Raw genomic sequence first — 11,876 nt, 5'->3', positions numbered from 1 at the left:
ATAGGCGGGGATGCGACGAGAGACGCATCAGTTGCGGCTCGGTCCTCCTGTTCGGCACTCCAGCGCATCTCCAGCTCCACCATGGCTCTCAAGGTACCGTTCTCCACGCCGAAGTAGAACTCCTCGAGTACGACATTAGTATTTTAGGGCGAAGGATTCTTCGACACTGCCACTGTCATCAATAGAGTTGTTCAGTGTGCATGTAACTGGTCTAGTTTCCACCAAACTCTGAAAATCACTAACGCGCATTCTCTGTACCTCCACCTGCAGGTCGCAGTTCTCCTAGCAGCGTGCCTGGCAGCAGCCCAGGGCGGCTACCTCCACGGCCTGGACCACGGCGCCTCCTACGCGCCCGCCTACAGCAGCTACAGCAGCGGCCTGGGCCTGGGGCTCGGCGGCTACAGCTCATTGCACTCATCACCCGTCATCTCCAGCTACAGCAGCCCCCTGGTGCACAGCGCCCCCATCATCAAGGCAGCCCCTATCATCCACAGCGCCCCCATCCTCAGGGCTGCCCCTATCGTCCACAGCGCACCTGTCATCAGGGTCGCCCCCATCGTGCACAGCGCTCCCATCATCAGAGCCCTGCCCAGCTACAGCAGCTACGGCCACGGCTACAGCAGCTACAGCAGCCCTGTCGTCAGGGTCCTGCCTAGCTACAGCAGCTACAGCGCGCCCATCGTCAGAGCCCTGCCCAGCTACAGCAGCTACGGCCACGGCTACAGTAGCTACAGCAGCCCCGTCATCAGGGCCCTGCCCAGCTACAGCAGCTACAGTGAGCCCCTGCTGCACAGCGAGCCACTCATCCACAGCAGCCCCATCCTTCGTGCCTCCTCAGTCTGGTAGCGGGGCGAACCCAGGCACCATCACCATTCTGTAAAATAGTTCACGACATCAATAAAACGAAAGTCTAGTCAAGTTTATGCCTTTTCTGTGCCAACCCTTTCACGGCCAGGAGAAGTTCGCCACTGCTGTTTGCAAGTCAATGGGTCCGCTGCAGTGTGCAGCCAGACCAAAGGTTAATGGCCACTTGCCTCGGACCACCACTACCGAATTCGCGCAGTAGGTGGGGCGCATGGGCGTGGTGGGCTCGGTCGGTATATATATTGCTGTCCTCGTCGACGGAGGCACAGTCAAGTCGGTTGCAGTCCGAGTCTGTTCCCACAGCCAAACCCAGCCCCCGGTCGAGATGGCTTTCAAGGTAGGACTGAGTGAAGACGGCCAAGACCCAGGACGCGTCCGTCGCAGTGCTCGCTAACAGTATGGTGTTGCAGCTGGTGCTCCTGTCCGCGCTGGTGGCGTGCGTGCAGGCCGGAGGCCTCATCGGCGGCTACGCCTCGTCCTACGGCTACGGCCACAGCCTGCCCCTGGCCGCCCCGCTCGTCTCCTCGCCCATCGTGACCAAGACCACCGTCACCACCACCCCCATCATCACCAAGACCCACCTGGCCGCGCCCCTGCCCCTGGCGTACGGCCACGGCTACGGCCACGGTCTGGGCTACTCCAGCTTGGGCTACTCCGGCCTCGGCTACTCCAGCCTGGGCTACTCTGGTCTGGCCCACCACGGCCTGGGCTACTCCGGCCTGGGCTACTCCGGTCTGGGCTACTCCGGTCTGGGCTACTCCGGTCTGGGCTACTCTAGCCTCGGCCACCACGGTCTCGGCTACTCCGGCCTGGGCTACTCGCACGGACTCGGCTACTCCGGCCTGGGCTACTCGCACGGTCTTGGCTACTCCGGCCTGTGGTGAAAAGTGATCTCACCAATAGTCAATTGATAATCTGTGATGACAACAACTCGAGCTTTATCCCAAAGTCAATAAAAACGCTCAACAAAACAAACCTCATGAGTGGTGTATTTGTTTGCCTCCTTGTCCAGCCTAAGAAAAATAGTTGGATACATGTTTTTTACACTCCACTTACCAAACTGAAAGACACGGGCAGGCGGTGACAGTTACTCAAAAAGAAAGAAGACTCAAAATTTACTAGAAAAAGGGGGAAGGCTTTACCTACACCCTGGTAGGGGTAGTAGGGGAAGAAAAGTGCAGGGTAGTAAAAATATTCTCACACTACACTCTATTGCATTAATTGTTTAAGATATCGGGTATATATTGCTCATGGGCAATGCCTATTCCACGTGTGTTAAATTTTATTAATAGGCTTTGATCTATGAGAATATTTTATGTACTGTTTCCCCATGTCAAAAGACAGGGGAGGCAATAATTGCCATAATTTTGTGAGACATTGGATTTGCCACTTCATGGCAAGAAATTTGGTCCCCCCAAATAATCGTGAGACTCGTGGTTCTCGCCGTCAGGATGGGATGAATTCTCACTCTTTAACCTTAAGGGTATCATCCTGTGCTCTTCTTTCCTTACCCAGAAATTTCGTGCACAAATGCTTCGGCCAGAGGATTGGAGTAATTAAAAAATATGTCACGAAATTTTGAATAATTTTACTGATTTTGCGTGACTGCTCTGGGTAAGTATAATCCACAATCGATGAAAATCAGCAAAAAATAGGGTAATACGGTCACGCAGTCACGGGTCGTATTCTTTCAAGTCCTTTAGCGTGTTCATGATAAGGGGTGCGATTTTCCACCCTCAACTGAGAGCGGTCCTGCCGCAAAGTGGTGGCAAATATGTAAAAATCTGTGTGTAAAAATCCTTTTCTTTTAAAAAAAGCGGGTGCTCTCGTGTTTTGTTAGCTACGTGGAGTGTAAAATTCATGTGTCTTATTTTTTTTTCTTAGGCTGGTCAAGGAGGCAAACAAATACACCACTCATGAGATTTGTTTTGTTGAGCGTTTTTATTGACTTTGGGATAAAGCTCGAGTTGTTGTCATCACAGATTATCAATTGACTATTGGTGAGATCACTTTTCACCACAGGCCGGAGTAGCCAAGACCGTGCGAGTAGCCCAGGCCGGAGTAGCCGAGTCCGTGCGAGTAGCCCAGGCCGGAGTAGCCGAGACCGTGGTGGCCGAGGCTAGAGTAGCCCAGACCGGAGTAGCCCAGACCGGAGTAGCCCAGACCGGAGTAGCCCAGGCCGGAGTAGCCCAGGCCGTGGTGGGCCAGACCAGAGTAGCCCAGGCTGGAGTAGCCGAGGCCGGAGTAGCCCAAGCTGGAGTAGCCCAGACCGTGGCCGTAGCCGTGGCCGTACGCCAGGGGCAGGGGCGCGGCCAGGTGGGTCTTGGTGATGATGGGGGTGGTGGTGACGGTGGTCTTGGTCACGATGGGCGAGGAGACGAGCGGGGCGGCCAGGGGCAGGCTGTGGCCGTAGCCGTAGGACGAGGCGTAGCCGCCGATGAGGCCTCCGGCCTGCACGCACGCCACCAGCGCGGACAGGAGCACCAGCTGCAACACCACACTGTTAGCGAGCACTGCGACGGGCGCGTCCTGGGTCTTGGCCGTCTTCACTCAGTCCTACCTTGAAAGCCATCTCGACCGGGGGCTGGGTTTGGCTGTGGGAACAGACTCGGACTGCAACCGACTTGACTGTGCCCCATCGGCGTAGCCGCGAGTATATATACCGAGCCAACTACAAAAGACCACGCCCTTGGGCCCCACCACCTCCCCGATTTTGGTAGTGGTGGACGGTGGTCATCGCCTCCATGCCGGTAGGGGAATCGCTGGCCTACGCCGAACTTACCTCGCCGTGCCCCGCCGGCGCTCAGCTCATTAGACCGACACCTCTCTCTCGCACCCGCAGACCGCGGCCACCAAAAGAGCACCGTGCAGTCTTGCAGGGAATCAAGGCACTACCCGGTTTCAACAAAGCTGATTCAGTATCAACGCTGTGGGTGCTCGTAGTAACCTTATTTGGACTGCAGAGAGGAAAATCGTTTACTTGTAAAATTTAGAATTTCATAGCGACAACTTCCAGCATTTCTCCGTTTAGTGCTGGGATCCTTCCATTATCCGCGACAGCGCTGCTCCCTAATCAGAGTAGCAGTGAAGGGTAGGGGGAGGAAAAAACCGACCCAAAGGAAATATGCCGGGAAATTGGACGTGAATGCCGCGCAGTGCTGCGCAGTGCCACGCGATACCCTACACTGCAGTCTCGCGACGTGCCAGGTCCTCAGAAAATGCCGGCCCACGCCCCCTCTGCCAGCATGCCAACTTAAAAAGGAGGCCAAATTCTTTCGAGGGCCGAAACTTTACTCGAGGCGACTGTCGGCAAAGATGAAAGGCAGTGTTACTGACACAAGGAAAAGGGAAGGAAAAAAAAAAGAAACTTTTCACCGCCTGGACTTTTGGGAGACGCTTTGAGCTGCGAACGGAGTACCTAAACAAAATAATTTAGGGAGGGAAAGAGTCCGAGCTGCTTTACTTCCAAAGTCAACGACGTCCTCTGAAAAACTCGCGCGGGTCTTGTTTATCTGGAAATGAATAGATCGTCCTGTCACGTCGTCGAGACCTTGGGCGGATTGATCGAAGCGGCCAGAGGTCCGGCCGACCGGCCACCTGTCTGCGTCGGCCCGCTATTGCTCCGTTACCGTTTCCCAACAGTCGCGAAGCCAAGTCGCGGACGCGCGCGGACGCCAGGCCCTCGCTTCCCACACGCACCGCCGGCGTGGCTCTCTGTCCAAGGGCGGTTCCAGGATTGGCCCCAGGGAGGAGCCAAGAAAGCGATTCTCGCCCGCTTGCACAGCGCTGCATTTTGCCTATCTTTCGAGTTTCTTTCAAGGGGTCAAAGGGCGGGGGAGGGGGAGGCCTGTTGCCCCCTTTCAATCCGCCCTTGCCTCTGTCTGTCGCACCAGCTAGGAGGCGGCCGGCCCTCCGTCTCTGTCTCGCCGACTGGCGGCCCACAGCGGCCTAGAGCGACCCAAAGGCGGTCGTTTCGGGCGCGGTCGGTCTCGCGCCGCGGTCAAGCAGAGCCAGCAAAGCCAGCCGGAGTGGCGAGCAGCGAGGTATAGCCCAGTTACATTAGTTCAAAGTGCATGGGGGACCCTAAAAAAATTAGCAAAAACGCGCCGCTTTGGGGATCGATAGTACCACCCATAAGCATCAAATCTGAAAATTCCCAAGAATTCCCATCATGCATTCCCGGGAAACGGCGTTCAAAGTCCGCCTTTTTGGTTTTGGGCCCCAAAGTGGTTATCAGCCATACCGGCCAAACGGTTCGTCCGACAGAGTCGCCCGACGGCTCAAATTAATCGTCATGCATAGAGCTACAATCTGCATTAGTCGGATTTTTTTTTATATCAGTACCCCGGGAAAAAATTTTTACACTAAAGGGGAATTTTTGATTTTCTGGAAAGTCATATCCATTTTTGAGTCCACTTTCCTTTTTTCTTGTCAAGATATCGGAAAAAAGTGTTTCTCTATGCGTTGTTGGCCTTTTTTCCGAACAGATTGGTATCTAATTGATCCCTGTGGGACCAATTTTGGCCGAGATAGAGCGCCGAGACTTGAGCGCCGTGACCCGGCGGGAGGCATATTTTGTACCCGGCGCCCCTTCAAGTCGCACTAACTCGCTCATTAATGATCGCACAGGTTCGCTCTTACACAAAAAGAAGCACAAAAGTCTGCCCTACAACATGGATGTATTGCATTTGAACTCGTACTCATCGCGTTTCATATAAAAGCGGAAAAATCCGGAAATTTTGGTGTTTTTTTCAGGGTTGTCTTGGTTTTCGACCGATTTGGGGGAGAGTAACGATCCAGATAGAAAATTTACGTTATCCCAGCTGTCAAGCACTCTTTTCTGAAGCGCTCGACGCTTCTCACGTCATTTTCCGTCAAACTATACCCGTTAAACAGCTAGCATTCAAAATCGGCGCGTGCAGCAAGCGGGTTGCCTACCTGCCCCTTAGGTGACTGCCATGCACCAAGCCAATCAAGCACGAAAAATGTGTAAATTCGGACAGGGACGTGCTAATGGGGTGAACTTTTGGATCGGGTAAGGTTATGACGTAGATTTGCCTCAAAATTCCCAAAGCACCCCGGGACCAGGCTGGCCGTTACGCCTGTCCAATGTTCAAATCGTTGTTAAAATGTAGGGCTTATGCATACCCACCGTAATTTTTAAACCCAAAAGGGCCTGGTTCAATGGGGTTTCTTTTTCAGAACGCCCCCAAGACGCCCTACAATAGTTATTAAAACATGTTTTGTGATCCGAGCTCAAGTATGGACTCTACAGAGGGGCAAAGGCAAAAAAACGCATCATGTGCCACTTTGGCCTTTCTTTGCTGCCTTTGACCCTCTGTAGAGTCCATACTTGAGCTCGGATCACAAAACATGTTTTTAAAAACTATTTTAGGGCGTCTTAGGGTGCGTTCTGCAAAAGAAACCCCATTGAACCAGGCCCCATTTGGGTTTAAAAATTACGGTGGGTATGCATAACCTACATTTTAACAACGATTTTAACATTGGACAGGCGTAACGGCCAGCCTGGTCCCGGGGGGCTTTGGGGAAATTTTTAGGCAAGTATCTACGTCATAACCTTACCCGATCCCAAAAGTTCAGCCCATTAGCACGTCCCTGTCCGAATTTACAGCACTTTTTCGTGCTTGATTGGCTTGGTGCATGGCAGTCACCTAAGGGGCAGGTAGGCAAACCCCCTTGCTGCACGCGCCGATTTTGAATGCTAGCTGTTTTTAAAGGGGATAGTTTGACGGAAAATGACGTGAGAAGCGTCGAGCGCTTCAGAAAAGAGTGCTTGACAGCTGGGATAACGTAAAGTTTCTATCTGGATCGTTACTCTGCCCCAAATCGGTCGAAAACCAAGATAAACCCTGACAAAACACCAAAATTTCCGGATTTTTCCGCTTTTATATGAAACGCGATGAGTACGAGTTCAAATGCAATACATCCATGTTGTAGGGCAGACTTTTGTGCTTCTTTTCGTGTAAGAGTGAACCCTGTGCGATCATGAATGAGCGAGTTAGTGCGACTTGAAGGTTGGCGCCGGGGTACAAAATATGCCTCCCGCCGGGTCACGGCGCTCAAGTCTCGGCGCTCTATCTCGGCCAATATTGGTCCCACAGGGATCAATTAGATACCAATCTGTTCGGAAAAAAAATAGGCCAACAACGCATAGAGAAGCACTTTTTACCGATATCTTGACAAGAAAAGAGGAAAGTGGACTCAAAGATGGATATGACTTTCCAGAAAATCAAAAATTCCACTTTAGTGTAAAATTTTTCCAGTGTGTACTGATATAAAACAAAATCCGACTAATGCAGATTGTAGCTCTATGCATGACGATTAATTTGAGCCGTCGGGCGACTCTGTCGGACGAACCGTTTGGCCGGTATAGGCTGATAACCACTTGGGCCCCAAAATCCAAAATGGCGGACTTTGAACGCCGTTTCCGGGAGAATGCATGATGGGAATTCTTGGGAATTTTCAGGATTTGATGCTTATGGGTGGTACTATCGATCCCCAAAGCGGCGCGTTTTTGCTAATTTTTTTAGGGTCAAAATCTAATCTAACTGGGCTAGTAGGTGAGGGTCGTCCTGGACCAGTCGGGATTCCTGACCTAGCTCAACCCGCGAGCCGCGCCGGCCACGCCGCGGACCGCCACACTCGCTGTTCTAATCCAGGCTGACGGCTCGACACGGAACGGGCCGGGGCCGGAGGGCTCACCAGCCAGCCAACCCGACAGGCGTGACGGACGACGCAGCCCTCCGCGAGTGGAAGGAAGTTTAGTCGGGAAAATTTTGCTGTGTGAGACAAACGTCCCGAATCATTCGGCATTTTCGGCGAAAAGAAAGTACTGACCAACGCCCGCCTTGAGGTTCAACTTCAGTGTCTCAACTATAAATGAAAACCTCAACGGAGTGCTTTGCTCATTAAATAACTCAACAGTTTATTTAACACACTTGGAACATTCACATTGTTCACAACGTACTGACTGACCACTACTTCAACCAAAACGAGTCGAGGAAAAAAACGGCATGAAAATTGAGCATGTTATTTGCCCTTGGAAAATATCTGCTTTTTGCGTGAATTCTACACACTATGGCGGTGCCGGGTGCCCGGTGGCATTGTACGGGAATGTCTCGGAGCGGACAAGCAGACGTTGGGGCATTGCCACAGCATAGCTGCTTCCCCCAACGCCAAACCAATATCAAACATCTGCATGGCATTAATACATACATTTTTTTAAACCGGCAATTTGAAAAGTCGGTATAATTGAAATATATCATACATATTTTAGAAGTTCATTTGACTAGCGCTGCCTCACTCACTCAGTCATAACTAAGATATACATTATTTACATAATTTCTTGATTTTTAATAATCTACCACAACATTAATGAAACAGGGTATTGGTCTTAGAAAGAGATTTTTTTCCAAATGAGCAATTCATTAATTGAATTGATCTATATTCTACATTAGAATGAGTTCTTATAACATAAATAACAACAAAAGGCACCATTAAAGAACAATTGCGTATCATGCACTACATTTTCAGTGAACATAAATTTACCTAGGTTCAGACTTACGTGAAAGTGGGAGACATTTACTTAGTAACAAAATAAAGATACAAGACACATGATTTTAGGGTTTTCATTCTTCATCCAAAATAGTTCTTCTTTTTTTCTCAAAAGTTAAAATTGACAATCAAACTTTACAGAACAAAACAATTTACATTATAACTCCCATAAATATAACAAAGAGAAAAAAGACAAATAAATAATGAATATCAAACAACAAACATGATACGAAACAGAGACATAGAAGAAAGTGATTGTTACAGGTAAGTTCATTACAATGTTCAGGGACTGCAATATAACGTATCACCAATCACCGCGCTGTTAGGCCTCACTCAGTAAGCCTGCAGCGGTTCAAACACTGCCATTCAATTCCAATCACAGGCCTGGCGAAGATGAAACGTTGTCTGGGGAAGCCATGACCTTTATCTCCTCAAAACAAGACCTAATAATGACCAAATTTACCAGTAATCAGGCAAACAACCGAACTTCAAAACTTCCCCAAAGTATTTCACCGGGCGCACTGTTCAATTCCATGCCTGAGTTAAAGTGCTAGCTGGAGTCGTTCCTGCCGTCCAGCGGTCTAGGATCGCTTCGCGACGTCTGCTTGCTCGCTCAAACAGAGTCAAAAATAGATCAATTTCAAATACATTGATATATCACGGACCGTTAAAGCAGAGGGTCATTTGTGACCCAGGCTTTCTCTGGTCAAGTCCACGACGGGAGTCTTTGGCTGCTGTGGCAGCGCTGCCGCGGAGCTGCGTGTTGCGGGCCGCCCTTCCATTCCAGCTGCGGAGCACTGCGGAGCCTGCCAGCCGCCGGGTAGGCCACCCAACGCACCGCGCGGCCACGCGGCGCGCGGCCGGCCGGCGGGAGCGGCGCTGCCAGGCGCTGCCCGCTGCCCGTCGCTGCCGGGGCGGGCCGGGCCGGCTGGGCTGGGTGTGAGAAAGAGAGAGACAGCGAGCGGGCGGGCCTGCAGCCCTGGCAGTCCGTTCGGCCCGCGCAGCCCGAGTCACCCCAATCCCAGCACCAGAGCCGATCCGCCTTACCGGGGAAGTCTCCGGCACCGTTTTCACCTGCTGGAGGTGCTGGCCGAGACGCACCCACACTGCCGCCCCGCCAGCTGCAGCAGCGCCAGCAGCACGGGCACCAGCAACGGGAAGGCCGCGGCCGACGACGAGCCGGGCGCCCCCGCGGCCACCGAGGTGACCCCCACCGCCTTGTGCATGATGGCCTGCGCCACCTGCGAGTGCCACGACACGGTGAACTCGGGCACGTTGGGGGACAGCGCCCACAGCCTGCGGAAAAGAAGTGGTCAATGCGAGCACCGAAGAGGGAACGACACCCCACTGTGAAACCAAGCGTGGAGAACTCCATACTGTACTGTTACGGGGATTGAAGTGCAGAGACTGCAAACTCTGTACTTCCAAGTACCGTATACTCGATTCTAAGAGGCACTCGATTCTAAGACGCACCCCGATTTTCGACCTCCAAAATCGGAAAAAAGGGTGCGTCTTAGAATCGAGTATATACGGTACATTTCAAGTGTGGAGGTTCCCCACGGTTGGTTTCACAGTGCCTACACGGCCTCGACGCCTACCTGACGATGACGGAGTTGAGCTTCCAGGGCAGTTCAAATGTCTTCCTGGAGTCGCGGGGGCAGAACGTGAACAAGGGCCTGGACACGTCCTCGTCCTCGTTGTACCGGTGGATCGTGATGTTCCACGTGCCGCAGGGCTCTGCGGGACAGAGAGGCCGGTTTAAGCAGAGACAGACAAAGCAGAGGCAGGCCTGCGGGGCGCACTCCCTTTCAACGAATGTGATATTTGTAAGAAAGTGGACTTTCCAGTTTCGTTTGAGTGCGAACTGACATTCGTCGAATACCAGTGTGGCGGGGTGGCGGGGTACTCACGGCTCTGCGGCGTGGACACGCTGATGCGCAGTTCTCGCTCGATGTTGGACAGCAGCACCCACTTGCAGTCCATGTGCACGAAGTGGTTGTTGTTGCCCTTGACGCGCTCGTCGAGCCGCACGCGCCACGACTCGATGGTGCCCGAGTGGCGCAGGATCTTCTGGCGGCCGCACGCGCCGTCCTGGGCGAAGGCGTAGTCCGCCTGCATGGCGAAGCCCTTCATGGCCCACGTGAAGTGCGCCACGTTGTACTCCAGGCTGAGCGGGCCCCACGACCGGATGCCCAGCGGCAGGGGGATCTTGTCCGGGTCGCCGCACAGGCACGACAGGTCGAAGCCCGCCGCGTCCACCACGCGCACGTGGTCCACGCTGGACAGCGGCGTGGGCTCGGAGAAGCAGCGGCAGCCCAGGCCGTCGCAGTACGTCCAGCAGCCCGGGTCCGGCTTCAGCCCAAGCGCGCCCAGCTGTGGGGTCACCAAAACACACCGTGACAAGTTAAAAACCATTCCGGTGACGATGAGCCGCGTGCGTCTAGCGCTGTCGTCTCGCGGCCGTTTGCCGCCACCGTCAGCCCGCCCCATTCTTGGCGGCTCTCACTCACCGACAGCGTGACGCTCTGGCCCGCCTGCGGCTGGAAGGTCTGCACGCACTTGAGCTGCCCCTGGACGTTCCAGAACAGGTGCTGGTTCCCAGGGCTGGTGATGCTGCCGGCCCAGCCGGGCCCGCTGGGCACGGCCAAGGCCCCCGTCGCGCCGCCGGCCACCGCGTTGCCGCCTCCGGAGGCGGGGTCACCCCAGGCCTCCAGCTGGAACAGGTCGCGCATAATCAGTTTGCTGGTTTCCATCCTCGCGGTGTCGCTTGGAAAACAGTGGCCTCGCTGGAGGGGCTCGGTGGGTCGAGCATGATGCACTGGAAAGCCACCTGGAAGCTAGGCGAACAGATTCAGGCAGGCAAAAGGCATGGCTTAAGATTTTCAGCGCACGCCGCTGCCGTCGCTACTCCCTGCATGGAGGGCGGCGCGCGCGCGCGGGGTATGGACAGATCAAGGCACGGTCTAATTAAATGCTCATGCGAGCGAGGCGGTCCAGGGATGGCAGAGGACGGGATGCGACGGCCGTGCGTGCAGGCGGGTCCATAGTGGAGGGGAAGAAGGAGGACAACTGGCCGTCAGTACGGCCCTGAAAGGCACAAGTGTGCTTACTGTGCTGCTCTGCCCTCCCCCTGGATCCGCCACTGCAGTGTGATCGGCACTCCTCTTTCGTTCCAATTTCGAACTCCGCGCTCCGCCCGCCACTGTTTCACTGTATTACACCCGGCCGGGCCAACACAAAGGGAGCGGGGCGCGTCCGGAGTGCCGCCGCGCCGCCTCGTTCCGACGCCACCCCGCGCGGCGGTGCGGCGAGTGTTGAGGCCGAGCCGGGCTTGGCCGGGCTTACCGGAGTGGTGCTGAGCGCGGGCAGAGCGGCAGAGCGCTGGCCGGCCCGCCGTCCGCTCCGCGCTCCGCCTCGCCGGCTAAATTATCGAGGCC

At 54.1% G+C, this 11,876-nt stretch overlaps 4 protein-coding genes across 4 annotated transcripts in view; 2 read left to right on the top strand and 2 right to left on the bottom strand.

Annotated features, from left to right (window-relative positions):
- The first annotated feature begins 42 nt into the window (after nucleotides 1-42).
- Nucleotides 43-864, top strand: LOC117641638 (cuticle protein 16.5-like). Its single transcript, XM_034379132.1, has 2 exons — nucleotides 43-93; nucleotides 271-864. The coding sequence occupies exons 1-2, from the start codon at nucleotides 82-84 to the stop codon at nucleotides 844-846; spliced, it is 588 nt and encodes a 195-aa protein (XP_034235023.1). The 5' UTR covers nucleotides 43-81; the 3' UTR covers nucleotides 847-864.
- Nucleotides 865-1,143: 279 nt separating this feature from the next.
- LOC117641641 (keratin-associated protein 6-3-like) lies at nucleotides 1,144-1,839 on the top strand. The gene is made up of 2 exons (XM_034379134.1): nucleotides 1,144-1,201; nucleotides 1,275-1,839. Exons 1-2 carry the CDS (start codon nucleotides 1,190-1,192, stop codon nucleotides 1,746-1,748), a joined length of 486 nt encoding a protein of 161 aa, XP_034235025.1. The 5' UTR covers nucleotides 1,144-1,189; the 3' UTR covers nucleotides 1,749-1,839.
- Nucleotides 1,840-2,786: 947 nt separating this feature from the next.
- LOC117641642 (keratin-associated protein 6-3-like) lies at nucleotides 2,787-3,482 on the bottom strand. The gene is made up of 2 exons (XM_034379135.1): nucleotides 3,425-3,482; nucleotides 2,787-3,351 (listed from the first exon to the last, which is right to left on the bottom strand). Exons 1-2 carry the CDS (start codon nucleotides 3,434-3,436, stop codon nucleotides 2,878-2,880), a joined length of 486 nt encoding a protein of 161 aa, XP_034235026.1. The 5' UTR covers nucleotides 3,437-3,482; the 3' UTR covers nucleotides 2,787-2,877.
- Nucleotides 3,483-9,342: 5,860 nt separating this feature from the next.
- The window catches only part of LOC117641645, a 90,853-nt gene continuing 88,319 nt past the window's right edge, over nucleotides 9,343-11,876 (bottom strand). Inside the window, exons 14-17 of the mRNA XM_034379140.1 lie at nucleotides 10,950-11,153; nucleotides 10,350-10,812; nucleotides 10,038-10,176; nucleotides 9,343-9,735 (exon numbers count right to left, since the gene is read on the bottom strand). Coding sequence (XP_034235031.1) covers nucleotides 9,510-9,735; nucleotides 10,038-10,176; nucleotides 10,350-10,812; nucleotides 10,950-11,153 — 1,032 coding nt within the window. The 3' untranslated portion in view covers nucleotides 9,343-9,509. The remainder of the gene's footprint in view (nucleotides 9,736-10,037; nucleotides 10,177-10,349; nucleotides 10,813-10,949; nucleotides 11,154-11,876) is intronic.

Source organism: Thrips palmi, unplaced genomic scaffold (genome assembly GCF_012932325.1).
Source record: "Thrips palmi isolate BJ-2018 unplaced genomic scaffold, TpBJ-2018v1 HiC_scaffold_15, whole genome shotgun sequence".
NCBI classification, from domain to species: Eukaryota; Metazoa; Arthropoda; class Insecta; order Thysanoptera; family Thripidae; genus Thrips; species Thrips palmi.
Note: the sequence above shows the minus strand (reverse complement) of the source record. Positions and strands in the feature narration are given on the sequence as shown.